General features: G+C 40.7%; 1 protein-coding gene across 1 annotated transcript in view; it reads right to left on the minus strand.

Moving 5' to 3' along the window:
* Positions 1-20349: 20349 nt before the first annotated feature.
* LOC142245980 (caspase-8-like) overlaps positions 20350-25478 on the minus strand; it is an 83907-nt gene continuing 78778 nt past the window's right edge. Inside the window, exon 11 of the mRNA XM_075318987.1 lies at positions 20350-20708. Coding sequence (XP_075175102.1) covers positions 20540-20708 — 169 coding nt within the window. The 3' untranslated portion in view covers positions 20350-20539. The remainder of the gene's footprint in view (positions 20709-25478) is intronic.

The raw sequence follows: 25478 nt of genomic DNA on the forward strand, positions 1-25478 counted from the left end.
GCATATTATGCTTGGCGATGTCCCACCAGTGGACCAAACCTGGGGCCAGGAGTCGGTCCCCAGGAGCCAGCAGTTAAGAAAGAATAGGAATGCTGAGGTAAATTCCCTGTAAATAGTTTTCCTTATGGAACTGCATAGGAATTAATAAGTGTTGAATGGACAGCTGGTTCATCGGACTTGAAATGGCCAGGACTCTGCTTGTAAATATGTTGCACTACATGTGCATCATACCAGAATTAGTAAGACCTAAAAACCTGTCAGTGTGCTGTAGAGGAGAAGAAGGGTCAGAAACACTCTGAGCACACCCACAGCCTACATTGCGGGTTAAGGGCAGGTCCCCCATATAGTTGCTGCTAAAAGTTTGCACTTAAACACATGTTGCACTTAAATGGAAAATGTTTTATGCTATGTGAAATGACAAAGTGTTATGTGAAATGCAAAGTGAAGGTTTTACTGCAAAAGCGAAAGTGAAAGTACGACGAGGAAGACAATGTTTTATTGTCTAAAAGTTAATGTTTTATGTCCAGATTTTATGCATTTACAGTGTCAACCGGTTCCATGTCACAAATGTGAAATATGTAATGTTTGCAACGTTCAAGAGTCCGTACCTCCCAGAAAGGGAAGAAAAGTTGTTGTTTATTATGTAACATCAAATATTGCAGTGTACACCGTGTTGCCTTGTTTACAGCCCGCGGACGTGCTGTGATTCACTGTGAGGGTATGTAGTGCCCCTGCGACTTCAGTGGCCACAGGGTACTGCACCTCACTTAAGGTGAAGTATTTATCTCGGATGCGCAGGAGGTCGTTATCAGTAACAATAACAACCACAACCAACACATAACACGGGGGTTCTGTCCCTCGGACCAGGCTAGGGTAGGAGCTGGGGTGGCCATCATGAGGTATGGGACCTCATGCCCACTAGTCAGGAACCCAGGAGGTGGGGAACCCACAGAGGAAGTTAAATGCAGAAAGGTTAAGGTCTCTAGCGGAAAAAACTCCAGAATTTCAATATTTGTACTTAAAAAATGTCTTCTTGCAAAGCAATTTTTTTTATTTAAATATTAGCATAAAATCGGGTCCACAAATTCAGGCAATAAATAAGATCCAAATAGAGGGTGGTAGCCTCTTGGACTACGCGTTTCGGCGTATGTGCGCCTTCTACATGGTCCTGAGGAAGTTAGGAGCTATCCTACATGCAATAAGCGATCAGCACCTGACAGTGTTCGTGAAAGGTCGCACTTAGGAGGAGCAGGCAGCCTGTGGTCTGGAGCTGAAGGTTCGACCCGGGTTCTTAGGAAAAGAAGGGGGATACCAGGTTTCGGGGGGAATGCAGCAGGCACCCGTGACCCGTTCCACGCCCAGGAGCTGGGGTGGAGGGAGAGTTTCGAAAGGAATCTAACTGAAGGGACCACCAGTCATGACCTCCGAAGTATCCGGGATCGGCTGGAGCCCATTGCAGCGGGGATCGGCACGTCCAACGGCAGTGTGTGTGACCAGTGAGTAAAAGACCTTGAACTGCACTGCCTGTGTTGTCCCGTTACTGCCGGCACTCACACCATCGTGCCCCCCCCAGCACTAGCAGCGCCTGAGAGACTACCACCACCATCATCCTCCCTGGGGCCTAGCTCTGCCCATGGAGAGCTGTACCAACTGAGCTGCATAGCCCTCCACCTCAGAAGAGAGAAGCAATCCCGTAGCGGCGGCTAATCCTGGCCGCACACCATTTTTGGCGTCACAAACAACTACCCCCATCGTCCCCCGTCCCCTGCCATTTATTGACACCCAGGGTCACGGAACCGGGCAAGGCCACCGCGGCGACAAAGCAGAAGCACCACGGCCCGGTAACGAGTAACCCTCTGACCCCATCGACGCGTCACATGATGACCCCCTAAATATTATGAGTGAGGGCTGCCTTTTTACCCTCCAAAAATTTGGTATAAGGCCCAATAAAAGATTTAGAGCGAGGGCCTTCTGAAGACTCTAATATTGTGAGTGAGAGACACATGATTACCCTGTTGATATGGTGGGGGAGGAGGAAAGAAAAAGAAGACATTAACAGCAAACCCTTGTTTGAGTGTGAAGGGGATTCTTTAGGTTCTGCTGCTGGTGGGGTGAGAAGTCTGGGCCAATCCAGGCCTTATTCATTTTGATGAGTCAGCCTATCAGCATTTTCAGTTAACAAGTGTAGGCCCCTATCAGTTATTAGTCCCCTGGCGGCATTAAAAATTTACTCTGACAAAACACTAGCGGCAAACCAGGCTAGCACCTTCAACGCTGAGAAGATGAGATGAGGTTGAGCTGGGTAGTATCACCCTGAGTACTTTCTTCCTCCATCTCCACCTGGTTCACAAACAAATCTTCCTCTTTAATTGATTTTTTTTTTTTTTTTTTTAAAGTACAGTACAATTTTTATTTTATTTCAATTTTTCACATAACCACAATCAATATATACCATGATCTTCCTCTTTAATTGTGAGTAGCGAGCATTTGAGTAGACACAGAAGCAGGATGGTTACGCTGATTATGGTGTCATCACCGCTCACCATCTTGGTTGATTTCTCAAAGTTTTGTAGAACCTCACAGATGTCAGACATCCATGGCCACTCGATGGTTCTTGTGTGACAAGGAAACTGTAATATCGACAAATATGTTGTAGCTAGTATTCAACCACTTCCCTCTGCTGCTCACAAAGTCTTGCCAACAATTCTAATGTAGAGTTCTAGTGCGCCATCAGGTTGTACGCCAGTCGGTGAGCTGCCACTTGGAAGTGGGCTGCAGCACTGCCAGACCGGTGGCAGCTGTAGCTGACTTGCATTAACGGGCGCACATGTAGCACACCTTCACAAGTAGCTCAGGCAAATCTGGGTAGGTTTTCAGAAACCACTGAACCACTAAGTTAAGCATGTGGGCACAGGATGGTATGTGTGCGAGCTTGCCCAGCTTCAGAGCAGCCACCAGGTTACAGCCATTATCACACATGACCATGCCTAGTTGTAGATTCATCGGCAAGAGCCACAGATCTGTCTGGTCTGTCATAGCTTTCAACAACTGTGCGGCAGTGTGCTGTTTGTCACCTAAACAAATTTGTTTCAGCACAGCCTATTGCCACTTTACCGACGCAGTGCTGCAGTGCTTCCACCGTGTGACTGAATGGCATGCTCCGAGATGACAATTCAGAGATGCAGGAGGAGGGGATGCAGAAATTGGTGTAGGAGATGGAGGAAAAAAAGTTAACAATAAACAATATGGGAGGAATCCAAAAAGTTGGTTAACAGAAAAAAAAATTCAATCACACTCATCCTGGGACATCCACAACCCACTCATGGCCTCCTGATGAACCTGAAGCACAGGAGAAATGCGTTGAGGCCGTCCTTTCTGAACAAATGCAGCAATAATGAAAGTGTTTTCTTTTTTCCTTTTTTTCACTGGTTTGACTTGTGATTGTTTTGTTCATCCTTTTGAAGTTCCATTTATTTCTTTGGCTGGGCACTGTGGTGCACACCAGTTAACCCTCGCTAATTTTTATGGACTTTGCTTTTTTGTGATTCTATTTAGCTATTTGCAGTGACTACACTCATTGTGGTGTTTGCTTTGGCTATTTTGGTTATTTAACGCCTCACAGGCAGATGCTAGTTTAGGGACTCCTTAGGGATTCCTTAGGGAATCCCAGGGAGAGTCATCGATGAGCAGGGGGTGCCAATTGCGCTTTTTAGGGTGCCGACCTCAGCAGAAAGGTAAGGACATCCCTTAGGGATATTCATAGGGCCCTGTAATATTTGTATATTGTATACGTTTAGTCTCACTCCATTATATCGACTAGTTTCCTGTGTTACCCTATCTAATGAAATTTTTCATTGATAGCTTCACTTTTTGTGTTTTTAAAGCATATTTAATAAATTTGTAAGTTTTAGGAGATGGAGGAAACCCTGACGGAACTTAGGCCCACAATCCTCCACGTCAGTAGCCGATGTGTCTTCCTGGCCTCCACAAGGTTCACATGAGCGCAGTCAGGGAAATGTAGCTTTCCTCGCCCCACAAGTACTTGTCTACACGTCGGTGGCTAAGTGGACCTTCCTAGGAACTGTGTTAGTTAGGGTATGGGTGATATTATGGGATACGTGCTGGTGTAAGGTGTGGACACCAGAAAAAATAGCAAGGGGATCTAGTACCAAGGGTCGGCCACCACCATCAAGTTGCAAAAAACGTCAGTGTCCACAAGCCTACATTGCAACAATTCCAGGGTAAGCAATCTGAAAATATGCCCATTTAGTGTTTGAGCCCGTGGGTGGGTGAGTGGCTGGGTATTTATGTTTGTGTTCCAAGGTCTGGGGTAGGGACAGCTGAACGGTGTGCTGGGACAAAGAACCGGTTGCTGATAGTGCTTGTGAATGTCCAACAAAAGGTACAGGGTAGGAGGCATCCATGCCTCCATCCTGGACAGGGGATGGGTGAGCACGTAGCACAGTGAAAGAGGCAGTGGTGTCATCCTCAAACATTAATTGTGGACCCAGGTGTTTGAACCACCTAGTAGGTTGCATTGATGACATGTGCCTGAGCATGCTGGTGTTGGTTAGGCTGGTAGTGGTCAGTCCCCTGCTGATCTTGGTATGGCACATGACCATTCTTTTATCGTTCACACTTTCTTAAAAAAAACAAAACGCCAGACTGGGGAACACCTAACTTTTGGCCTGGGAAGTTGCCACGTTTTCGGTGTTATGGGGAAACGTTGTCCTTATTCTTCTGGCCACCTTACTGCCTCTTCCTGAGTATTGCGGTGCTGATGATCTATCTCCTCTCAGCTGCTGTCATTTCTCTTCTGCATGGCACCTTCCCAAGCTAGGTCAATAACTTCATCATCCACCACCTTATCTTCCACTCTGTTCCTCCTGACTTGTTAACTTAACAACATTACTTGTTGGCAACTGTCTGATCATCATCTACCTCTTAAATGGACTCTGTCACCAGGTTTTTGCTACCTCATCTGAGAGCTATATAATGTAGAGGCAGAAAGGAGGGAGGAAGCTCCACTGTTTAGGCACATTAGGGGCTCTCCAAATGTGACATCGCATCTGTTAGCTATTCCAGGCAATTTTGCGCTCTAAAGGTACCGTCACACATAACGAGATCGCTAGCGAGATCGCTGCTAAGTCACCATTTTGGTGACGCAGTAGCGATCCCGTTAGCGATCTCGTTATGTGTGACATCTACCAGCTATCAGGCCCCTGCTGTGAGATCACTAGTCGTTGCAGAATGGGCCAGGTAATTTTCTTCAAAGGCGACGTCCTGCTGGGCAGGACACATCGCTGTGTTTGACACTGTGTGACAGGGTCACAGTGACTGCTGAGATCGTTATACAGGTCGCTACTGCGACCTGTATTGTTCCTGCATCGTTGGTAAGGTCTGACTGTTTGACATCTCACCAGCAACCTCCCAGCGACTTACCAGCGATCCCTATCAGGTCGCATCGTTTTCGGGATCGCTGGTAAGTCGTTGTGTGTGACTGGGCCTTAAAATTCAAATGGCACTCCTTCCCCTGCGAGCTGTACCGTGTATCCAAACAGTAGTTTTTCACCATAGGTGTATCAGTGCCCTCAGGGGAAATCGCACAACAAATTGTATGGTGCATTTTCTCTTGTTACTCTTGTGAAAATGCAAATTTTGGAGTCAAGTAACATTTTTGTGGGGAAAAGAAACATTTTCATTTTTTCCTTCCACTTTGCATTTATTCCAGTGAAGCACCTGAATGGTTAATAAACTTCTTGGATGTGGTTTTGAGCAGATTGAGGGGTGCAGTTTTTAGAATGGTGTTATATTTGGGTATTTTCAGTCACCTATTCCCCTCAAAGTCACTTCAAATGTGATGTAGTCCCTAAAAAAATGGCTTTGTAAATTTTGTTGTAAAAATGATAAAAAAAACTTTGGAACACTCCTAACTTCTTAACAAAATTACTTAAACTTCTTAAAAAAAATATAAAAAATTATGTTTCACAATTCACAATTTGCATTGATGTGAATTAGACATGTGGAAAATGTTATTCAGTAGCTATTTTGTGTGACGTAACTCTCTAGTTTAAGAGCATAAAAATTCAAGCTTGGAAATTGCGAAATTTTTGCTAAATTTCCAATATTTTCACAAATTAATGCAAAAAATATCTTCCACAATCATGAAGTACAATATGTCATGAACAGACAAACTCAGAATCACTAGGATCCGTTGAAACGTAGCAGAGTTATAACTTCATAAAGTGACACTGGTCAGAATTGAAAAAAATGGTTTGGTCATGAAGGTGAAAACAGGCAGAAAGGTAAAGTGGTTAAATACTGAAAAAAGTTAAAAAAAAAGTTTAAAACATTTTAAAAACCACCACAAAATTGCAAATCACCCCCTTTTGCCCAAGTAAAAATAAAACAATTACAATACTCAAAACCTACAAATCCGACATTTCATATTCTCTGATTACTACCCTGGTAGAGGTCCCCCTCCCTCACCATCTTTCTTAAAAAAAATTTATTACATTTTTATTTTTATGCTCTACAGGTTTGTCAAGGATATACAAAACACTTAACAACCGCCCTGTAAATTTGAAATGACCATTTTTGTTACGCTGGGAGACAGAGTTAAACTTTGAGGCAACTCCACAATATTGGCAAGTGAGTTTATTTACAATTCAAAAAGTGTCCAGATGTATTAATCACTTGGAACAATTGAAAAAGATTAAACTAAGATAGTACTATTCCCCTGCTTAACTGGACAACCTGCCCTCTAATCAGTCCTCTCTGTGCTGGAAAAATGGTGGCATCAAGGGTACTTTGTCACATGCATGGTGACTGTACCCTCAGGTCAATATTTACTGGGCAACTATCGCCAATCTATTAAGCTTGGTTAAACGCTTCTGTGTTGTCCTAGAACCTTGCTTAGCTGTCCTAATTGTAGGCATTGACAAATTTCCGTATGAGCTTAGAGTTATAATCTCTCAGATTTTAATAATTGCCAGACGTTTGCTTTGCAGCAAAGTGAAAGTCTCACCTGATTCCTTTTATAGCTTAGGTGGCAGATAAGGTTAACTTCCCCTTCCAATATGAATACTTACCGGTCTCTACCACTAAAGCCAAAAACAAAATATTGCACACTTAGAGAGATTGGGCAGCCCATCCCCTGGCTCTGCCAATTCTACCGTAATCTAAAAGCTTGGTCGTCTTCCTGTGCTTGATCATGTACTCATCTCCCCTATCTGCTCGCTGACAGACTTACCATTTACCATTGGATTTTATCCGATTTTGTGTGTCTTCTTCTCCACAACATTAAGGGGTACTTTGCACGCTGCGACATCGCTACTACGATATCGTCGGGGTCAAATCGAAAGTGACGCACATCCGGCGCCGGTAACAACGTCGCAATGTGTAAAGCCTAGATGCGCCGATAAACGATCGCAAAAGCATTGAAAATCGGTGATCTGTGTAGTGTCGGTCATTTTCATAATGTCGCACCAATAGGAGATACGATGTTATTCCTCGTTCCTGCAGCAGCACACATCGCTGTGTGTGAAGCCGCAGGAGCGAGGAACATCTCCTTACCTGCCCCCACCGGCTATGCGGAAGGAAGGAGGTGGTCGGGATGTTTACGTCCCGCTCATCTCCGCCCCTCCGCTTCTATTGGCCGCCTGCCATGTGACGTCGCTGTGACACCGTACGACCCGCCCCCTTAGGAAGGAGGCGGGTCGCCGGCCAGAGCGACGTCGCAGGGCAGGTAAGTGCGTGTGAAGCTGCCGTAGCGATAATGTTCGCTACGGCAACTATCACAAGATATCGCATGTGCGACGGGAGCGAGTACTATCGCGCTCGGCATCACTATCATCGGCTAGTGATGTCGCAGTGTGCAAAGTACCCCTTAGAATCTGCAAAGATCCGAATTTGGTGAACTGATGTGTTTATTTGTATTGTTATTCTTTATGCTTTGCCGTTCCCATACTAGGGAGCTGTGTTTTTGTTTGTCCACTCAACTGTTTCATTTTCTCTTGGTTCATGAGTTGTGTTTCTTTTAAACAAAAATGACAATAAAGATTTATTGGATTAAAAATAATACAAAAGAAAATAAAAAAAAAACATATTTGGTATCACTGCTTTCAGAAATGTCTGATCTATCAATATATAAAATTAATTAATCTGATTGGTAAATGATATAATGGGGAAAAAAAATCAAAATGCCAGAAATACGTTTTTTTCGGTAGCTGCAACATTGCAATAAAAGGCTATCAAAATATCCTACCTACCCCAAAATTGTATCAGTAAAAATATCATCTCAGCGCACAAAAAATAAACACACACAATCCCAGATCCCAAAAACAGGAAACATTATGGGTGTTGGAAGATGGTGACAAAAGCAAAATTCTTTTTTTTTCTACAAATGTCAGAATTTTTTTCACCACTTTTTCACTTTTCAAATAAAAACAACCATACGTTTGGTATCAAAGTACTCATACTGACCTTTTTTAAAATATAGTGAACATGGTAAATAAAAAATAACCATTGTGGAATTGCACTTTTTTTGCAATTTTCACTACACTTGGAAATGTTATCCCGTTTTAAATTACACTATGTGGCAGAATCAATGGTGTCATTCAAAAGTTAAACTTTTCCCACAAAAAACAAATCCTTAATATGGCTAAATGGATGAAAAAATAAAAACATTATCGATCTTGGAAAGGGAGGAAAAAACAAAAACCGGAAAATCACCCACGGGTGAGCGGTTAATATCACAATGGTTTTGCCAACCTGTGGGGCGGAGGTGGCTGGAACCTTTTTGAAACCATTTCAATGTTATTTCTGACAATGTCTCTATGATGGATATTCTGCCAATACGCAATGATAGTGCGCTTGGCTCTGTGTTGTTACTACTACAGAGCGCATTGTCATTGTGCACATTGTACAATACATAGTACGCAGGGACTAGCCCAGCACCTGAAACAAGCGTCATTGATGATGCTTCATTTCAGGGAGGGGGCAGAGACTGCAGCAGTGACCCCTGCCTCTGTCACCGATGACGCTTTGTTTGAGTCTCCCAGCATGCACTGGAATTCTCAAACAAAGTTTTATCAGATAGGAAGTAGGGGAAAATAATTCAATAATAGTTAAATAGTGTAGTGAGGGAATTTTTAATGCAGTCATATTAGAAACTAGTTTATATTATGGCAATAATTTGTGATTCAGATGAAAATTTCTTCAGCCTACAGACCACCCCTTCAAGCAGTAAGAAGGGAGGTGAATAGAGCTGGAGTGACAGAAGCTTCAAATCTGCAATAGTACTTTCAGCCTCATTTGCATATTAATTCAAATGCTGATTTTTCAGTAATGGATAAACAGCCTGGCTATGTACTGTTGAACTTGTCTATGAAAGAGCTACATGTGCATATAAAAGTTTTGGATGTGAAATCCTGCTGACAGATTTCCTTTAAAGTGCTATTAAGAGCAAATGTATAATCTATATATGTAATATTTTTCTTTTTCCTCATCTGATGTCAGAAGTGGAAGATGCCCAATCATTAAACAAAGAGTAGTTCCATATTGAGTAAATCATTTAGATATCTCTTTGAGGAGCGCAATGACCTTTTGACAAAGGGGCATCTCTGCAAGCAATGTATCAAACCTGTTTTATTTTCGATGCATACTTTAGGAATTTTAATTCACAATATGTTTTTGATAAAGAATTTCAAAAGCTCTTAAAGCCTTTCATATAATTGACCGGATTTATTTTCAATTATAGCACTGTATAAGTATATGTTTTTTTGCATGTAAAATAGAAAGGAAAATATACTTGGAGTGACTGCAACTCCATTCTCATGATACAATAATGTGTTATGGATTTTCTTTAATGTTTGTAGACTAACAGAATCATTAAACCTTGCACTTCTAGACAATGAAAACAAATTTAAAATGATCCTATTAAATATTATATGTATATGAAAGTAAGAAGACGTTCGTAGATCTCAGGCCGATCACAGACCACAATGGATGAATCGGCCATGGGTGTTTTGACTGAAACATGACAGCTTCATATATTTCTAGAAGACTTTTCACGCTTGGGTTGAGAGATCCATGGCCAGTCAGGGATCGGATCGAGAGCCACAGATGTTTGATCGAGCCCTAAAGCATATTATTTCACTCACAAACTTTTTAATTTTCTAAATTTGCTTACTTTAGCATAAAAATTCATTACATTTTCCCAAAAGTGATTGGATGTACCATGTCCAATTTTGGTTGCAATGAAATGCATAATAGCTATTCAATGTTGACATTCTAACCAAAACCTCTGCATCACTAGGTATAGTTTTTGTGTTTTCTCTTCGATGAAACAAAAAACTGCATCTGTGCATCCTGAGAATGGTTTCCTTGGTACGCCTGTATAAACAGCTTAGGTGTATCAGAAAACATTTACCAATTTTCCGTAATAAAAAATTATAGTATGTCCTTATTAACTTTCTAAGTGCAGATAGTCTTCTATTTTCAAAAACTTCAATTAGAAATGAGAGGAACGCTTTGAGCAACCTTGGCCCATGCTTTCTGTCTGGCCGTTGCATTGAATTTCCAGATTCTTTGATTTGTTGTTTGATTCACCGGCCACTCGTGATGTCATCTGTGCGGTGCACAGGTGATGGCTTACCAGCCCGGCTAATCATAAGCCGAGTCTAGAATCCCAGAGGGTAATGAAAATCATGCAACTCCTGTTCACTGCTAGAGAGTACTGACTATGACTGCGGGCTTGGGTTGCCGCGAAGCAATCCTCTTATCTCTGATTGCAATATATTTGGTAAATTACAGTAAATCTTTTCCCAAGTATTTTTCATGCTGCCCTTTTCGGCTTACCCAGTTTGAACATTCTTAACAGTTTTTTCATGCAACACTAAAGGATACGTTTTGTAGAGTTTAATTTTGTTGCTCTTTTCAGGGCAACATGTAAGTTTTATTACATTTATTCAAGCATTTAAATATAAAAGTTCATAAAACATAAAATTACAGGAATATTCAAAATTTCAACTTTAAAAAAATATACATTTTTTACTGCAGTGACACTTTAATTTAGCAGAGATGAGGCCAAACGTTTTGTAACTGACACTAATCTTGATTTTTATAAAGTTTGCTGCTATAGTTTTTATATTTGCAAATTGCATTAACTCAACAGATTGTTATGAAGAGTAATTAAATAAATTGTTGTAAACAGTAATCAAATGAATTGACAAAAATTGCAAAGTCATTCCTTGATAATAAAATTAAATTAATCACAAAAACGCCATTGAATTTCAGCCCTGCCACAACATCACTTGCCTACTTGATTTAAGTAATTTTGTTCTCTCTGGAGTGAGTGATAACAAGGATAAGACAACTGATATCACTATGTCATGCTGATTGACTAAGAGCAGACTGGTTGCTTTAAAAGGAGACTGGTGCTTGAAAAAATGTCCTTCTTCTTTCCTTCAACCATGGTTACCTCAAAGGAAATACATGCAGTCATAATTGCTTTGCATCAAATGGGATTTACAGGCAAGGACATTGCTACTTCCAAAATTTCCACTAAATCAACCATTTATCAGATTATCAAGAACTTCAAAAAGAGAGGCTCAATTGCTATAAAGAAAACTTCGGGACACCCAAAAAAAGTCAAGCAATCGAAAATAAAGTCTCATAAAGAGGATTTGGCTACAAGCTCAGCTTAACACCAATGCAGAGATTGCTCAGGAAAGGCAGAAGGCAGGTGTCAGTACATCTACACAGAGTGAGACAAAGGCTTTAGGAGGCAGATTGCTGTCAAAAAAGGCAGAAAAGAATACATTACTTTCCAAGATAAACAAAGACAGATGGACTTTATGCAGGAAATATAGTGATTGGACTGCAGAGGAATTGAGTAAAGTAATTTGGTCTGAAAAAAGCCTCCTTTTGACTGAGACATTTGGAACAATTTAGTAATGCACAATGGTTTTTCCAGCACGATGGAATACTATGTCACAAAGCAAAAGTGATACCCAAATGGCCAGGGAAACACAACACTGAGATTTCCATGGCCAGGAAATTCCCCAGATCTCATTAATCCCATTGAGACCCTGTGGTCAATGTTCAAAAAGTGTTTGATGAAAAAAAATCCCAAAACAAATCACACAAAGGCTGGGGTTACACAAGCGTATATAAAAAATAGGTGCAATTCTCATAAAAAAGTGGAATGATTTTTTACTCCCTTGTCTTCCTTGTGCTGTACGTATGCAATCCCTTTTTTTTTTACTCTGTAACTATTATTTTTTTTTATTGCAGGACCATTTACAGGTTCTCATCTTACAGAATTGTAATGAATTGATAAAAATATGATTCCATACTGTTGGTCCATACGGCATCCGACATTTTTCTTGCACTGCATCGATATCGGCATCAAATTGCAGCATCCTGCACATCTTTTCTCATGCAGAACACAGCTGAGAAAAAAATGCAGATCTGCACTGCCTCATTGAATAACATTGGTCAGAGCGCAATCCATTATTTTTATCAGATTGCACTTGTCCGATTTATACGCTTGTGTGAGCGAGCCCAAATTATGCTCAACCCAATACAGTTAGGATTTGTCCCAGAAGCGGATATCCATCATGTCAGGGTGAATTGCAGATATTTTAAAAAATAAAGGTCAACCCTTGAAAAACTGAATCTTTAAATAAACTTTAAGTATTTTTCAATAAAAGTTTAAAAGGAAACCTGTCACCTTGAGGAATGCTATTTACTTGTAGATATAGAGTTAGGCTATGTGCCCACGGTGCGTTTTTTCATGCTTTTCTGCAGCGTTTTCAACTGCACCTTTTTAGTGCCCAAATGGCTGCGTTTTGATTTCCCACCAAAGTCTATGGGAAATAGGGTTTTCCTGTGCCCACCATGCATTTGAAAACGCTGCGCCAAATTTGCATATTTTTTTACAAAAACCATGCGTTTATATAAGCAGCATGTCAATTGTTTTTGCCATTTGAGGTGCGTTTAGATAACATAGAAGTCAATGAGAAACAGGGAGTAACCAAGAAACATCAAAATTCCAGCGTTTTACCTGCTTTTTAAGTGCAGAAAACATGCGTTTTGGACTACTAAAACGCATGCTTTTTCACATCAAAATAATGATTTCATATGTCCCTTTACACACACACATAGTCCGACAATTTATTTAAAGAAAATTATCATTTTATTGCTATATTTCCGTTTTTTATTAAATAACCACTATAATTCTATAAAATCTTGCTATTTTCTTTTTTTTCATACAAATATTTATGTGCCCCCTTTTTTTTCTCTTTCTTCATTTAGTTTGACTGTTGTAACTTTATTTATCAGTGTCTTGATGCTCAAAACGCATGTGTCAAAAAGCATTTGAAAAAGCATTCAAAAAGCGATAAAAACGCATCAAATACGCAGCAAATATGCATTGCATTTTCAGCGCTAAAGTTCTGCAAAAGGCAACTTTGGTTAATTCAATTAAGGACAAAACGTGCATTTAGCACTGCAAGTAGGGAAAACTAACGTGGACACATAGCCTAAATCTGCATGTAAACTGCGTTTAAACCCTGGTTAGCCAATTTACTGGAGGAGCGCTTGCAGGGAGAAAATGAAGTTAGTGAGTGATGAATGTAATCGTTGCATTCACCACACCAATTACTGAAATGACTTCAAATATATATATGAGATACTACCTTACTGCAAATATATATATTTTTTTATTTATTTTTTTTGCAGGCAGATAGTTGCTTTTTTTATTAGGTGGCAAATTTATTTTTACAACTTATGAAAGATCTAAAAACACTGAAGCAGCAGATTTTGTAAAAACCAAATCATTATCAAAACATTTAGCCACAACTGTACATTTTGGTGTAATACGGTACATACAAGTGTTCTTACCGCACCATGGCCACACAATTTATTGGCGATGCTTTGCTGGTCTGCTGCTTTGGCGACCCCATTTGTAGAACTTTGATCCATAAATTATGTGCACTAAGTCAGCCCAACCATTTAGTTTCTGCACCCTATTTATACTGTCACCAGGTGGTATTATGTAAGAATAAGAGAAAAAAAAAAGCTCACTCTCGGTATTTTGTCTGCCCTGTAAGCTAAAAGAATACACTTGTTAACATGTAAAAATATATATGTATTGATATAGCTATATATATATATATATATATATATATATATATATATATATACACACACACACACACACACACACACACACAGTGCCTTGCGAAAGTATTCGTTCCCCTTGAATTTTACAACCTTTTGCCACATTTCAGGCATCAAACATAAAGATAAGAGTTTTAATATTATGGTGAAGAATCAACAACAAGTGGGACACAATTGTAAAGTTGAACAAAATTTATTGCTTATTTTAAACTTTTGTAATAAAGAATAAACTGAAAATTGGGGCGTTCAATATTATTCGTCCTCTTTACTTTCAGTGCAGCAAACTCACTCCAGAAGTTCATTGAGGATCTCTGAATGATCCAATGTTGTCCTAAATGACTGATGATGATAAATATAAGCTACCTGTGTAAAATCTACTCTCCGTATAAATGCACCTGCTCTGTGATAGTCTCAGTGTTCTGTTTAAAGCGCAGAGAGCATCATAAAGACCAAAGAACACAACAGGCAGGTCCGTGATACTGTTGTGGAGAAGTTTAAAGCCGGATTTGGTTACAAAAGATTTCCACAACTTTAAATATCCCAAGGAGCACTGTGCAAGCGGAATATCACACCACTGCAAATCTACCAAGACCCGGCCGTCCATCCAAACGTTCATCTCAAACAAGGAGAAGACTAATCAGAGATGCAGCCAGGAGGCCCATGATCACTCTGGATGAACTGCAGAGATCTATAGCTGAGGTGGAAGAGTCTGTCCATAGGACAACAATCAGTCGTACACTGCACAAATCTGGCCTGTATGGAAGAGTGGCAAGGAGAAAGCCATTTCTCAAAGATATCCATAAGAAGTGTTGTTTAAAGTTTGCCACAAGCCACCTGGGAGACACAGCAAACATGTGGAAGAAGGTGCTCTGGTCAGATGAAACCAAAATTGAACATTTTGGGCACAATGCCAAACGATATGTTTGGCGTAAAAGCAACACAGCTCATCACCCTGAACACACCATCCCCACTGTCAAACATGGTGGTGGCAGCATTATGGTTTGGGCCTGCTTTTCTTCAGAATGGACAGGAAAGATAGTTAAAATCGATGGGAAGATGGACGGAGCCAAATACAGGACCATTCTTGAAGAAAACCTGTTGGAGTCTGCAAAAGACCTGATACTGGGATGGAAATTTCTCTTCCAACAAGACAATGATCCCAAACATAAAGCAAAATCTACAATGGAATGGTGCACAAATAAACGTATCCAGGTGTTAGAATGGCCAAGTCAAAGTCCAGACCTGAATCAAATCGAGTATCTGTGGAAAGAGCTGAAAACTGCTGTTCACAAACGCTCTCCATCCAACCTCACTCAGCTCCAGCTGTTTGCAAAGAAAGAATGGGCAAGAATTTCAGTCTCTCAATGTGCAAAACTGATAGACACATACCCCAAGCGACTTGCAGCTGTAATCGCAGCAAAAGGTGGCGCTACAAAGTATTAACTTAAAGAGGACGAATAATATTGCACGCCCCACTTTTCAGTTTATTATTTTTTATAAAAGCTTAAAATAAGCAATAACTTTCATTCAACTTCACAATTGTGTCCCACTTGTTGTTGATTCTTCACCATAAAACTTGAATTTTTCATCTTTATGTTTGAAGCCTGAAACGTGGGAAAAGGTTGAAAAATTCAAGGGGGCCGAATACTTTTGCAAGGCACTCCAGATTGCAGCAGAAGGACTTGTGCAGAGTTTTGTCCTGAGTTTCTTTTGCCACAGTGCTGGGAGCAGCACTCCTCTCCTTGTAAACGTGGCACTGAACTTGAAGCAGAATTAAAATTATGTGAATAACACAACATTGATGATTAAAGACTAAAGTGTACTGCTAATTATATAGAAAGACATTCTATTCACCGTAATTTTTGTAAAACACTTGCACTGTCAATTTTGCTTTTACGTTTGTATTAGTATGAGTCAATCGTGGTTTGTGCTGTTTCCTGAGTTTGGAACGGAGTTCAACAAATTAATCTTGGACGCTTTCCAAAATGCAAAGTCCAGAAAATCATATTTTGGACCCCATTTACCTTATTCCAGTGAGTGGGTAGGGTAGGAGACACATCTAAATATTTCTGAACTGCTTAGCACAAAGCATTTTTTGATTGTGAACCCACTATTTTCTTTGTATGTAAGTGACTTTAAACAGTTTTTTTTTATTTTGTCATGAAATGTTTTATATTCATGACTACAATATATAATACAGTGGTTATCTAGGACTTACATATTGATGACCTATGTTTATGATAGGTCACTGACATCAGATTGGGGCTATACGACACCCAACATCTCAATGATCAGTAAAACAGCGTGTGAAGTTGGGACAGCCCAGCTCTCGACATGGTGTAGTGGTTGTTGTGGGTACGGCAGCTCCCACTGAAAGTTTATACAGCAGTGTTCTATGTATGAAGATGTCTTTAAAGGGAATTTGTCACTGGGCTTTTCCTCCCTCATCTAAGAGCAGCATAATATAGAAACAGAGACCCTGATTCCAGTGATTACTGAGCTGTTTGCTGCCATTTTGATAAAATCAATGTTTTCTCTGCTGCAGATAAAGCAGTTATACAGAACTCATGAATATGCTGGACTACTTGCAGCACGCCAAGTAGTCCTGTAATGATAATCTCCTGCTGATTAATCAGTGATTATATCAAAACTACACTAAACAGCCCAGTAAGTGACACATCGTGGGAATCAGGAAACCTGCCCCTACATTATGCTGCACTCAGATTAGGTGGCAAAAACCTGGTAACAGATTCCCTTTAACGAGGTTACCTTTATATGATTAAGCATTAGTAACATTAAACAATAAAATTAATAAAGCTTTTCAAATGAACAGGTTAATCTAAGGAGAGGCAAATAGGTAGAAAAATTGATCGACATTACAAAGAAACTTCAGATGAAGATAAATTGAAAGTTCATTATCACATCAACACTAATAAATCCAACTATTTATTCTAATTGGTATTGTACATAGTACAGTACAATCATTTAGATAATCTGACACCAGGGATTCTGGAATATCGGATGTTTCTAAACACTGGATACCTACAAATATAGATGTGTCTGTTTTATTTTTTTCTGAGGTCCATGAAGATCACAGTAAAATTCCAGAATAATAAAGTTCCTGCAACAAGTATACAGGTCTGAGAGTTCACCATGATGTTCAGGCCAAGGTGTAAATATCTATATACCACAAAAATAAGGATCAGGAAATGGCAAAATTAATATAGACCTATAAAAAACTTCCGACCATAAGAACACTCACAAAAGTACGCAATCATTTATTATTGCGTAATAATAAATTAATTTTGCATCTTTTGGAAGATGTGATATACAAGTGCCAAGCTAGCAGCTAAATCTGTTACTGTAGAACTAGAAGAGTTTTGTTGGATTCTAGATTTGAATTTGATTAATGATTGCCAGAGCAATAAAATGTGCCAGTGACATCCCTGGGGGCACTTCTCCTAACAGCGCTGTTGGTCCATTTACTCTAGGCAGGACACTGGTATTATTTGCTGCTTAAGATTGACACTTGTCTTGATCAGAGATAGTATAGCATTCGCACTTTATACACCAGCTCACTTTGTTCGGCCCATAGTAGTTTGTATTATATCTTATATGTATGGGTATTGCAATAGTGGAGTTCACCGGCGCTGTACTCTACTCTCTGTACCTCTAGTCTGGTATTTTTCTACTGTTATACATTGATTTATAATTCACATTAATAAAGTATTACTATTTAGCAGTAAAAAAACCCTCCCTTTTCTTTATTTGGATGATCGATAGATATTCCTGGGAGTGTGCATATCCAAGGGTTTACATAAATGGTGTATTTACTATATATATTCACCATAGCCACTTGAGAACATGATTTGACATAATCTATTTTTTTATGTATCACTGTCTCGTAGTTCGAGGTCGGACCATGATGCATAGGCATCCACTGGTTTCCTGACCTGAACTCAACGTCCTTGTAGACATACAGCAGGTCAAATAAGTATTGAACACGTCACCAATTTTCTAAGTAAAAATATTTCTAAGGCCCCTTTCACACGTCAGTGATTCTGGTACGTTTGTGCCTTTTTTAAAACGTACCAGAATCACTGACATACGCAGACCCATTCTAATCAATGGGTCTGCTCACACATCAGTGATTTTTCACTGAACGTGTCTCCATGCAGCGTGCACCCTTGGCCGTGATTCTGCACGGAGACATGTCAGTTTTTCTCTGGCATCACTGATGACCCACGGACCACACTATGGTGTGATCCGTGTGTGATCAGTGAAACACGTACCAGAAAATCACGGACATATTAAATATTCAAAATTTTCAGCTTACCTTGCCTACGATTCGCTCTGGAGCCTCTGCTCTCGGCAGCTCCTGCCTGGCTCATGAATATTCATGAAAGCAGGAAATGCTGACCAGGAAGTAGGTGCTGAGAGCGGTGGGCAGACGCTGGAGAGACGAGGAGTTCAGCACCATGGACAGCAGGAACGAAGGCAGGTGAGTAATGTCCATATGCAATCACTGATCACGGATTGCACATGGACAACCCACGTGTGCCGTGAATCACGGAACACGGAGGGACATGTGCATGTTTTACACGTCAGTGAAGAACGTCAGTGTTTTTCACTGACGTGTGAAACGGGCCTAAAGGTGCTATTAACGTGAATTCATCACTAGCTGTCAGTAACAACTCATCCAATCCACACAGGCAAATAAATCAAACCATAGATGTCTATAAATTTAATGTTGTGTAATAATAAGAAATAACACCGGGAAAATGTATTGAAAACTGTCACATACACACTTCTCAGTATGTCACGTGGATATCTCTGCAAGGGTAAATGTATCTCCTCTCACTCAACCCAGCACTCAATCTCTCTTACAGGCTATAAAGTGAGCATATTCATTTAATACTTGGTACAAAAGCCTTCGTTGATGATGATAGCTTCAAGTCGCCTCCTGTATGAAGAAACTAGTCACATTCATTGCTCAGGTGTAATTTTGGGCCATTCTTCACACAAAACTCTTCAAATCCTGAGGGTTCCGTGTGTTTCTTCTATGAACTCTGAGGTTTAGTTCCCTCCATAAAAGTTCTATTTGATTCAGCTCCAGTGATCAGATTGGCCATTCTAGCAGCTTTATTTTCTTTCTCTGAAACCAATTGAGAGTTTCCTTGCTGTATGTTTGGGATCATTGTCTTACTGAAATGTCCACCCTTATTTCATCTTTATCATCCTGGAAGATGGCAGAAGATTTTAATGAAGAATGTTTTGTTACATTTGTCCATTTACCCTTCCTTCAATTAAATGTTGTTTGCCAGTGCCGTATGCTGAAAAACAGCCCCAGATCATGATATTCAAACCTCCAAACTTCACTGTGGGTATGGTGTTTTTGGGGTGATATGCAGTTCATTTTGGCCTCCAAACATGGTGTGTATTATTGCATCCAAAGAGTGCAATTTTGGTCTCATCCGACCACACTATATTCTCCCAGTATTTCACAGGCTTGTCTAAATGGTGCTGAGCAAAGTTTAAACGAGCTTGAACATGCTTTTTGTTCAACAATGGAGTCTTGCGTGATGAGCGAGCATACAGGCAATGGAGGTTGAGTGCATTATCGTTTTCTTTGGAACAATTGTACCTGCTATTTTCAAGTCTTTTTGTAGCTCTCCACAGATAGTTCTTGGCTCTTGGACAACTCTTCTGATAATTCCTTTTTCTCCTCTGTTTGAAATCTTGGGGGCAGCAGTTGGTCCTTTAGTAGTTTAAAACTTCTTCTGTAACCAATGCCTTCAGTATATTTCGCAACAATCAGTTTGTGAAGGTCTTGGGACAGCGCACTAGTTTTACCTATCATGAGATGTTTCCTATGTGGCAGCTTGGTAATGAGACACCTTTTCATAGCCCATCAGTTGAAGCAGCTGATATTATGTTTCACTAAGTAGCAAGATTGCTTTCTAATTAGTAATAGATTTCAGCTGGTGTCATGACTTTCCATGGCTTATTGCACCTCTCTTTCTTCATGTGTTCAATACTTTTTTCCCATGTATCATTTCTCATAATTACAAAACTTAATTTATGAATATCTGTGGTTTGATTTCTTTGCCTGTGTGGATTGGATGGGTTGTTACCGACATATGGTGAAAAATTCATGTTAATAGCACCTTTAAAAATAAATTTATCTAGAAAATTGGTAATGTGTTCAATACATATTTTACACACTGTATATGAGGCTATTGAGCTCGGGTCAGGTAACCTGCAGCCATTTCGTAAATTGTGGGCTGTACTCCGACCATAATACACGGATGTGAAGACATTCTTCACCTATTACCTAAACAAAACAATACTTTTAAAAATTAGTTTCCTTAGAAGCTGGTTTAAATGGAGCCGGAGGGATTGGAAACACAAGTTTTCTTAGCAATGTATAAGCTGGCTGTGGCATCTGCTTCAGATTCGAGTACTCCTTTTCACTGACATCTTTGTTGACTTTTGTGAGAATTGACAAAATGTCTTCTCCTCTGGAAAGAAATATATTAGAAATTATTCACTATTATGAGGATAATAATGTCAAGTTATCAATGTATACACAGTATATCTAGAAAACAGAACAGAAGAATGATTTAATGAAGAGTCCTAAAATGCAATAGAATTGTTATTTCTTGTAGAATATTTACTGAACCAGGTAGGTCCACATAAATACAATTTCTAATCATTTAGGTTGTGTTTTAGGCAAGGTAAGCCTGAAATAAATTACTTCTACTGGTACTATATAAGTATTTACAGTATATTATTTTGCACATATACAGTACCTAAAAAAGTATTCATATCCTGTGAACTTTCCACATTTTCTACACACACAAAGAATTGCATTTTATTGGCATTTTGTGTGATATGCCAACACTAGTATCAAGTATTGTGAGTTGTAAACAAAATTATACATGGTTTTCTAAATATTTTATATATGTATACATCTAAATCAGAGATTTGTCACATGCATTTGTACTCCAACCCCCTGAGTCAATAATTTGTAGGACCACCTTTCCCTGGAAATTACTTCTGCAAGTCTTTTCAGGTATGTCTCTATCAGCTCTGCACATCTAGAGGCTGAAATGTTTGCCCATTCTTCTTTACAAACTGTAGCTCAGTGAGATTAGATGGAGAGTGTCTGTGAACACCAATTTTCAAGTCTTGTCTCAGATTCTCAATGAATTTAGGTCTGGACTATGACTGGGCCATTCACACACATGGATATGCTTTGATCTAAACCATTCCATTGTAGTTTTGGCAGTGTTTAGGGTCATTATCCTGCTGGAAGCTGAACCTACACTCCAGTCTCAAGTCTTTTGCAGCATTTAATTGGTTTTCATCCAAGATTTCCCTGTACTTAGCTCCATCCGCCTTCCCATCAACTCTAACCAGTTTCTCTGCTGCAGAAAAGCAACCCCACAGCATCAAGCTGCCACCTGACTTGAGAAGGATTTAAGTCAGGCTCAAGATATGTGATCTTGCATATCATTAGTTGCGCTTTTTCCCAAAAAGGAATAAGAAACCCACAAGACAAAATATGTAGTAGATCGCCTTCCTCATGTCCACATCTCCAACAGATGGCATAAGCTTTAGGAAAAAATAAAGTGTAGGCGAGTTGGGATTCTATACCACCAAGATAGCAGCTTAAAATTGTCCTCATGTTAAAGTAAATAGTTAATTTATGAGTTAAGATTCAATGGAGCCGAAGATTCACTTTCAATAACAAGAGACCCAATTCTCTTTCCCATTACGTTTGAATTTGGGTGGCAGGTTGGTCTGTAGGATCAATCAGCAAGGAATAAGAAAAGGATAGAGTATGTCTTAGAGCAGGGGTGAGGAACCTCAAGCCCACGGGCCGTATGCATCCCGCCATGGGTAATTCTGCGGCCCCTGGCAGATTCCCGGTGGCGGCAGTGCTCGGGCAGATACTCCTCCTGACGGCTACTGGCCCTTTAAATCCCCATATGTGTTGCAAGCTATGTGCGAGCTGTGCAGTCACACAGAGCCAGCCGGCAAACTTCACTAGTGAGGATTTCCCCCCTCCCCTCTGGCTCCTGCATGATCTCCTGTCAGATTACAGTTACATGAGAAGGAGAGACTGTGGAAGAGAGAGCGCAATAGGGTCTTAATCGATGCAATAGGGTATAACGATTGTATAGGTACACTCACCTGTCAGGGTTTTGAGAGTCACAACACCTGTGCAGACGTGGTCGAAGGTGAATAGCCGCAGCCCCGCAGAATCAGGAACAATATAGGTGGAGGAGAACGGGTCTGACGCCGCGCCTATCACCAGTAGAAAGCCAGAAGTTTAATCCATGCCTTTATTCAAGGGTTAAAAACAGGTCTACGCGTTTCTGGGTACACAGGACCAAAATGTTAAATGACAGAATACAGATCATAATAATACTTGATCTGTATTATCCTGTCATTTATCATTTTGGTCCTGAGGAAGGGGTCTGTGTACCCTGAAACGCGTAGACCTGTTTTTAACCCTTGAAAAAAGGCATGGATTAAACTTCTGGCTTTCTACTGGTGATATGCGTGGCGTCAGACCCGTTCTCCTCCACCTAGATTACAGTTAGAAGCACAGTGATGGGGAGGGACCTGCACGGCAGTGAGGAGGCTGCATAATGCCATGTGCTCAGCCTCTCACCCTCCTGTCCTGTGCATTCAGACCTCTGTTCTCGGCTGCTCAGGTCTAGCACCGCAGAGGAGACAGAAGACAAGAATGAAGCCAGCGCTGATGGACATTAGCCACTGAGTTCCCGGCTGCTTTCTGCTGCAGCCCTTGAGCTTAGCTGCTGCATCCATCTTGCATGAGGAGGGAGCGTTAGTCAGGAACTTGTGCTGCACCTGATCTTACAGGGGCAACTAAGCAGCAGAAACTTATATCTGAGCTGTGTGTTTATATATAATATATACCACCATATATCTAATGTATTAGTGACTTCAATGTTCAGTGTATGTATGGTGTATATGTCCAGTGTGTGAGTGCTGTATGTGGGGTGTGAGTGCTGTATACAGGGTGTGAGTGCTGTGTATGGCATCTGTGATTGCTGTATACAGCGACTGTGAGTGCTGGTTACGGCGTGTGAGTGCTGTGTACGGCGTGTGAGTGCTGTTTACGGCGCGTGAGTGCTGTGTACGGCATGTATGAGTGCTGTGTACGGCGTGTATGAGTGCTGTGTACGGCGTGTATGAGTGCTGTGTATGGCATGTGTAAGTGCTGTTTACAGTATACATATGTACTGTATATGGCCAGTGTGTGTCATGTGCGGTATATAATATGACCAGTGTGTCAGTTTTGTGTGCAGTATATGACCAGTGTGTCGATTTTGTGTGCAGTATATGACCAGTGAGTCAATTTTGTGTGCAGTATAAGGCCAGTGTGTCAATTTTGTGTTAGTATACGACGTGTGTCGATTTTGTGTGCAGTATACTGCCAGTGTGTCGGGGCTGTGTGCTGTATACAGCCAGTGTATTGGACTGTGTGTGGTATACGGCCAGTGTGTCAGAGCTGTGTGTGGTATACGGCCAGTGTGTCAGAGTTGTGTGCGTTATACGGCCAGTGTGTCAGGGCTGTGTGCGTTATACGGCCAGTGTGTCAGGGCTGTGTGCGGTATATGGCCAGTGTGTCAGGGCTGTGTGCGGTATACGGCCAGTGTGTCAGAGCTGTGTGCGGTATACGGCAAGTGTGTCAGGGCTGTGTGCGGTATACGGCCAGTGTGTCAGGGCTGTATGCGGTATACAGCCAGTGTGTGAAGGCTCTGTGTGTATGTACAGCATTTCCTATGTTATGTATATGGTTTACCAATCTTAATTTCACAAAGTTGACTGTGCTCCAGACTGAGACAAACCTGGAAAAGCAGCTGTGAGAAGTGACATGATCAATATCAGCGAACATCACAGCCGCACCAAAAAGAAGCCTCTCCAGCCACCTGAGTAGGGTGCGGTAATTAATTGTTTCACCAAATATATTAGGGTAATTTTCAATTTAAAATTTTTTGCGGCCCTCGAAGGTTGGTAGAAATTTCCAAATGGCCCCCAGCAGAAAAAAGGTTCCCCACCCCTGTCTAAGGTTATGACCGCACTTTGCTTTTTACCTGCTTTTTTGCTGCTTTTTCAACTGCAGCGTTTAATGCCAAAATGGATGTGTTCTGCTTTTCAAGCATAGTCTATGGGAATTTGGGTTTCTTGTCCGCATTATGCAGTTCAAAATGCTGCCTTTTTGTGGCAGAAATTTGGGCAAAAACTATGTTTTGCAGTTCAAAACGCAAATGGCAAAAACAATTGACATGTTGCTTCTTTGAAAAGCAGAGTTTTTGCCCAAATTTCTGCCACAAAAAGGCAGCATTTTGAACAGCATAGTGTGGACAAGAAACCCAAATTCCCATAGACTATGCTTGAAAAGCAGAACACATCCATTTTGGCATTAAACGCTGCAGTTGAAAAAGCATCAAAAAAGCAGGTAAAAAGCAAAGTGCGGTCATACCCTAAGAGTACTAAAATGTCTCAAAAGTCGTTTTGTCATTATTATAAAATGATCTGGGAGGGAGTGAATGGAAAAAATGAGACTGCTGACCCACTCTCCATGATCCCAGAGTGGATACTGGGGGAAATAGTGGATTACCCAGAATAGGATACATAGAGGAGTATTTCTGTATCATTTTGGCACATCCTATGAAAAGGGTACATCAAGCAAGGGTAGCCTCAATTGTGGGATGTGTTTTAAGCAAATTGACCAGAAAAGGGTCTAACCAGGGAGCTGTTATGAGGGTAGTGTTTCTAAAGCTTTGCTCAATCCTGACCCAGACCTTCCCAGTATCATTCATACATTAGTCTAGGATTCTATAAAGATGGGAGGCTATATGGCTCTTCTAATGCAGGGGGTTTGCCTGATTAACACTAGAAGTCCAAGAAATTTCGAGCTCCCCACTGAAGTGTCGAAAGAGGGTCAAATGACCCTTAGTCTAACTAGAAACTAAATGGCTAAACTCAATGGAAAACACTCAATGGAAAACAACAACCTCCTGTGGTGCGACAGTAATGGCCTTAATTACAGAACAAAAGAAGGTGATTGTAGGATGTTAGCTAAAATCCTTTAGGTCATTCGACCCGTCTCTGGGTTCCAAAGGTAGAAATGTTAAATGACCCCTCTCTGGGACTTCTAGTGTTAAATCAACTTGAATTGAACTGATGCCACACTCCTGAAGAAAGAAGAGGGGACCCCAATCAGTAGAGCCTGTATATCATACAGGACA

The sequence above is a fragment of the Anomaloglossus baeobatrachus genome, chromosome 7 (genome assembly GCF_048569485.1).
Source record: "Anomaloglossus baeobatrachus isolate aAnoBae1 chromosome 7, aAnoBae1.hap1, whole genome shotgun sequence".
NCBI lineage: Eukaryota > Metazoa > Chordata > Amphibia > Anura > Aromobatidae > Anomaloglossus > Anomaloglossus baeobatrachus.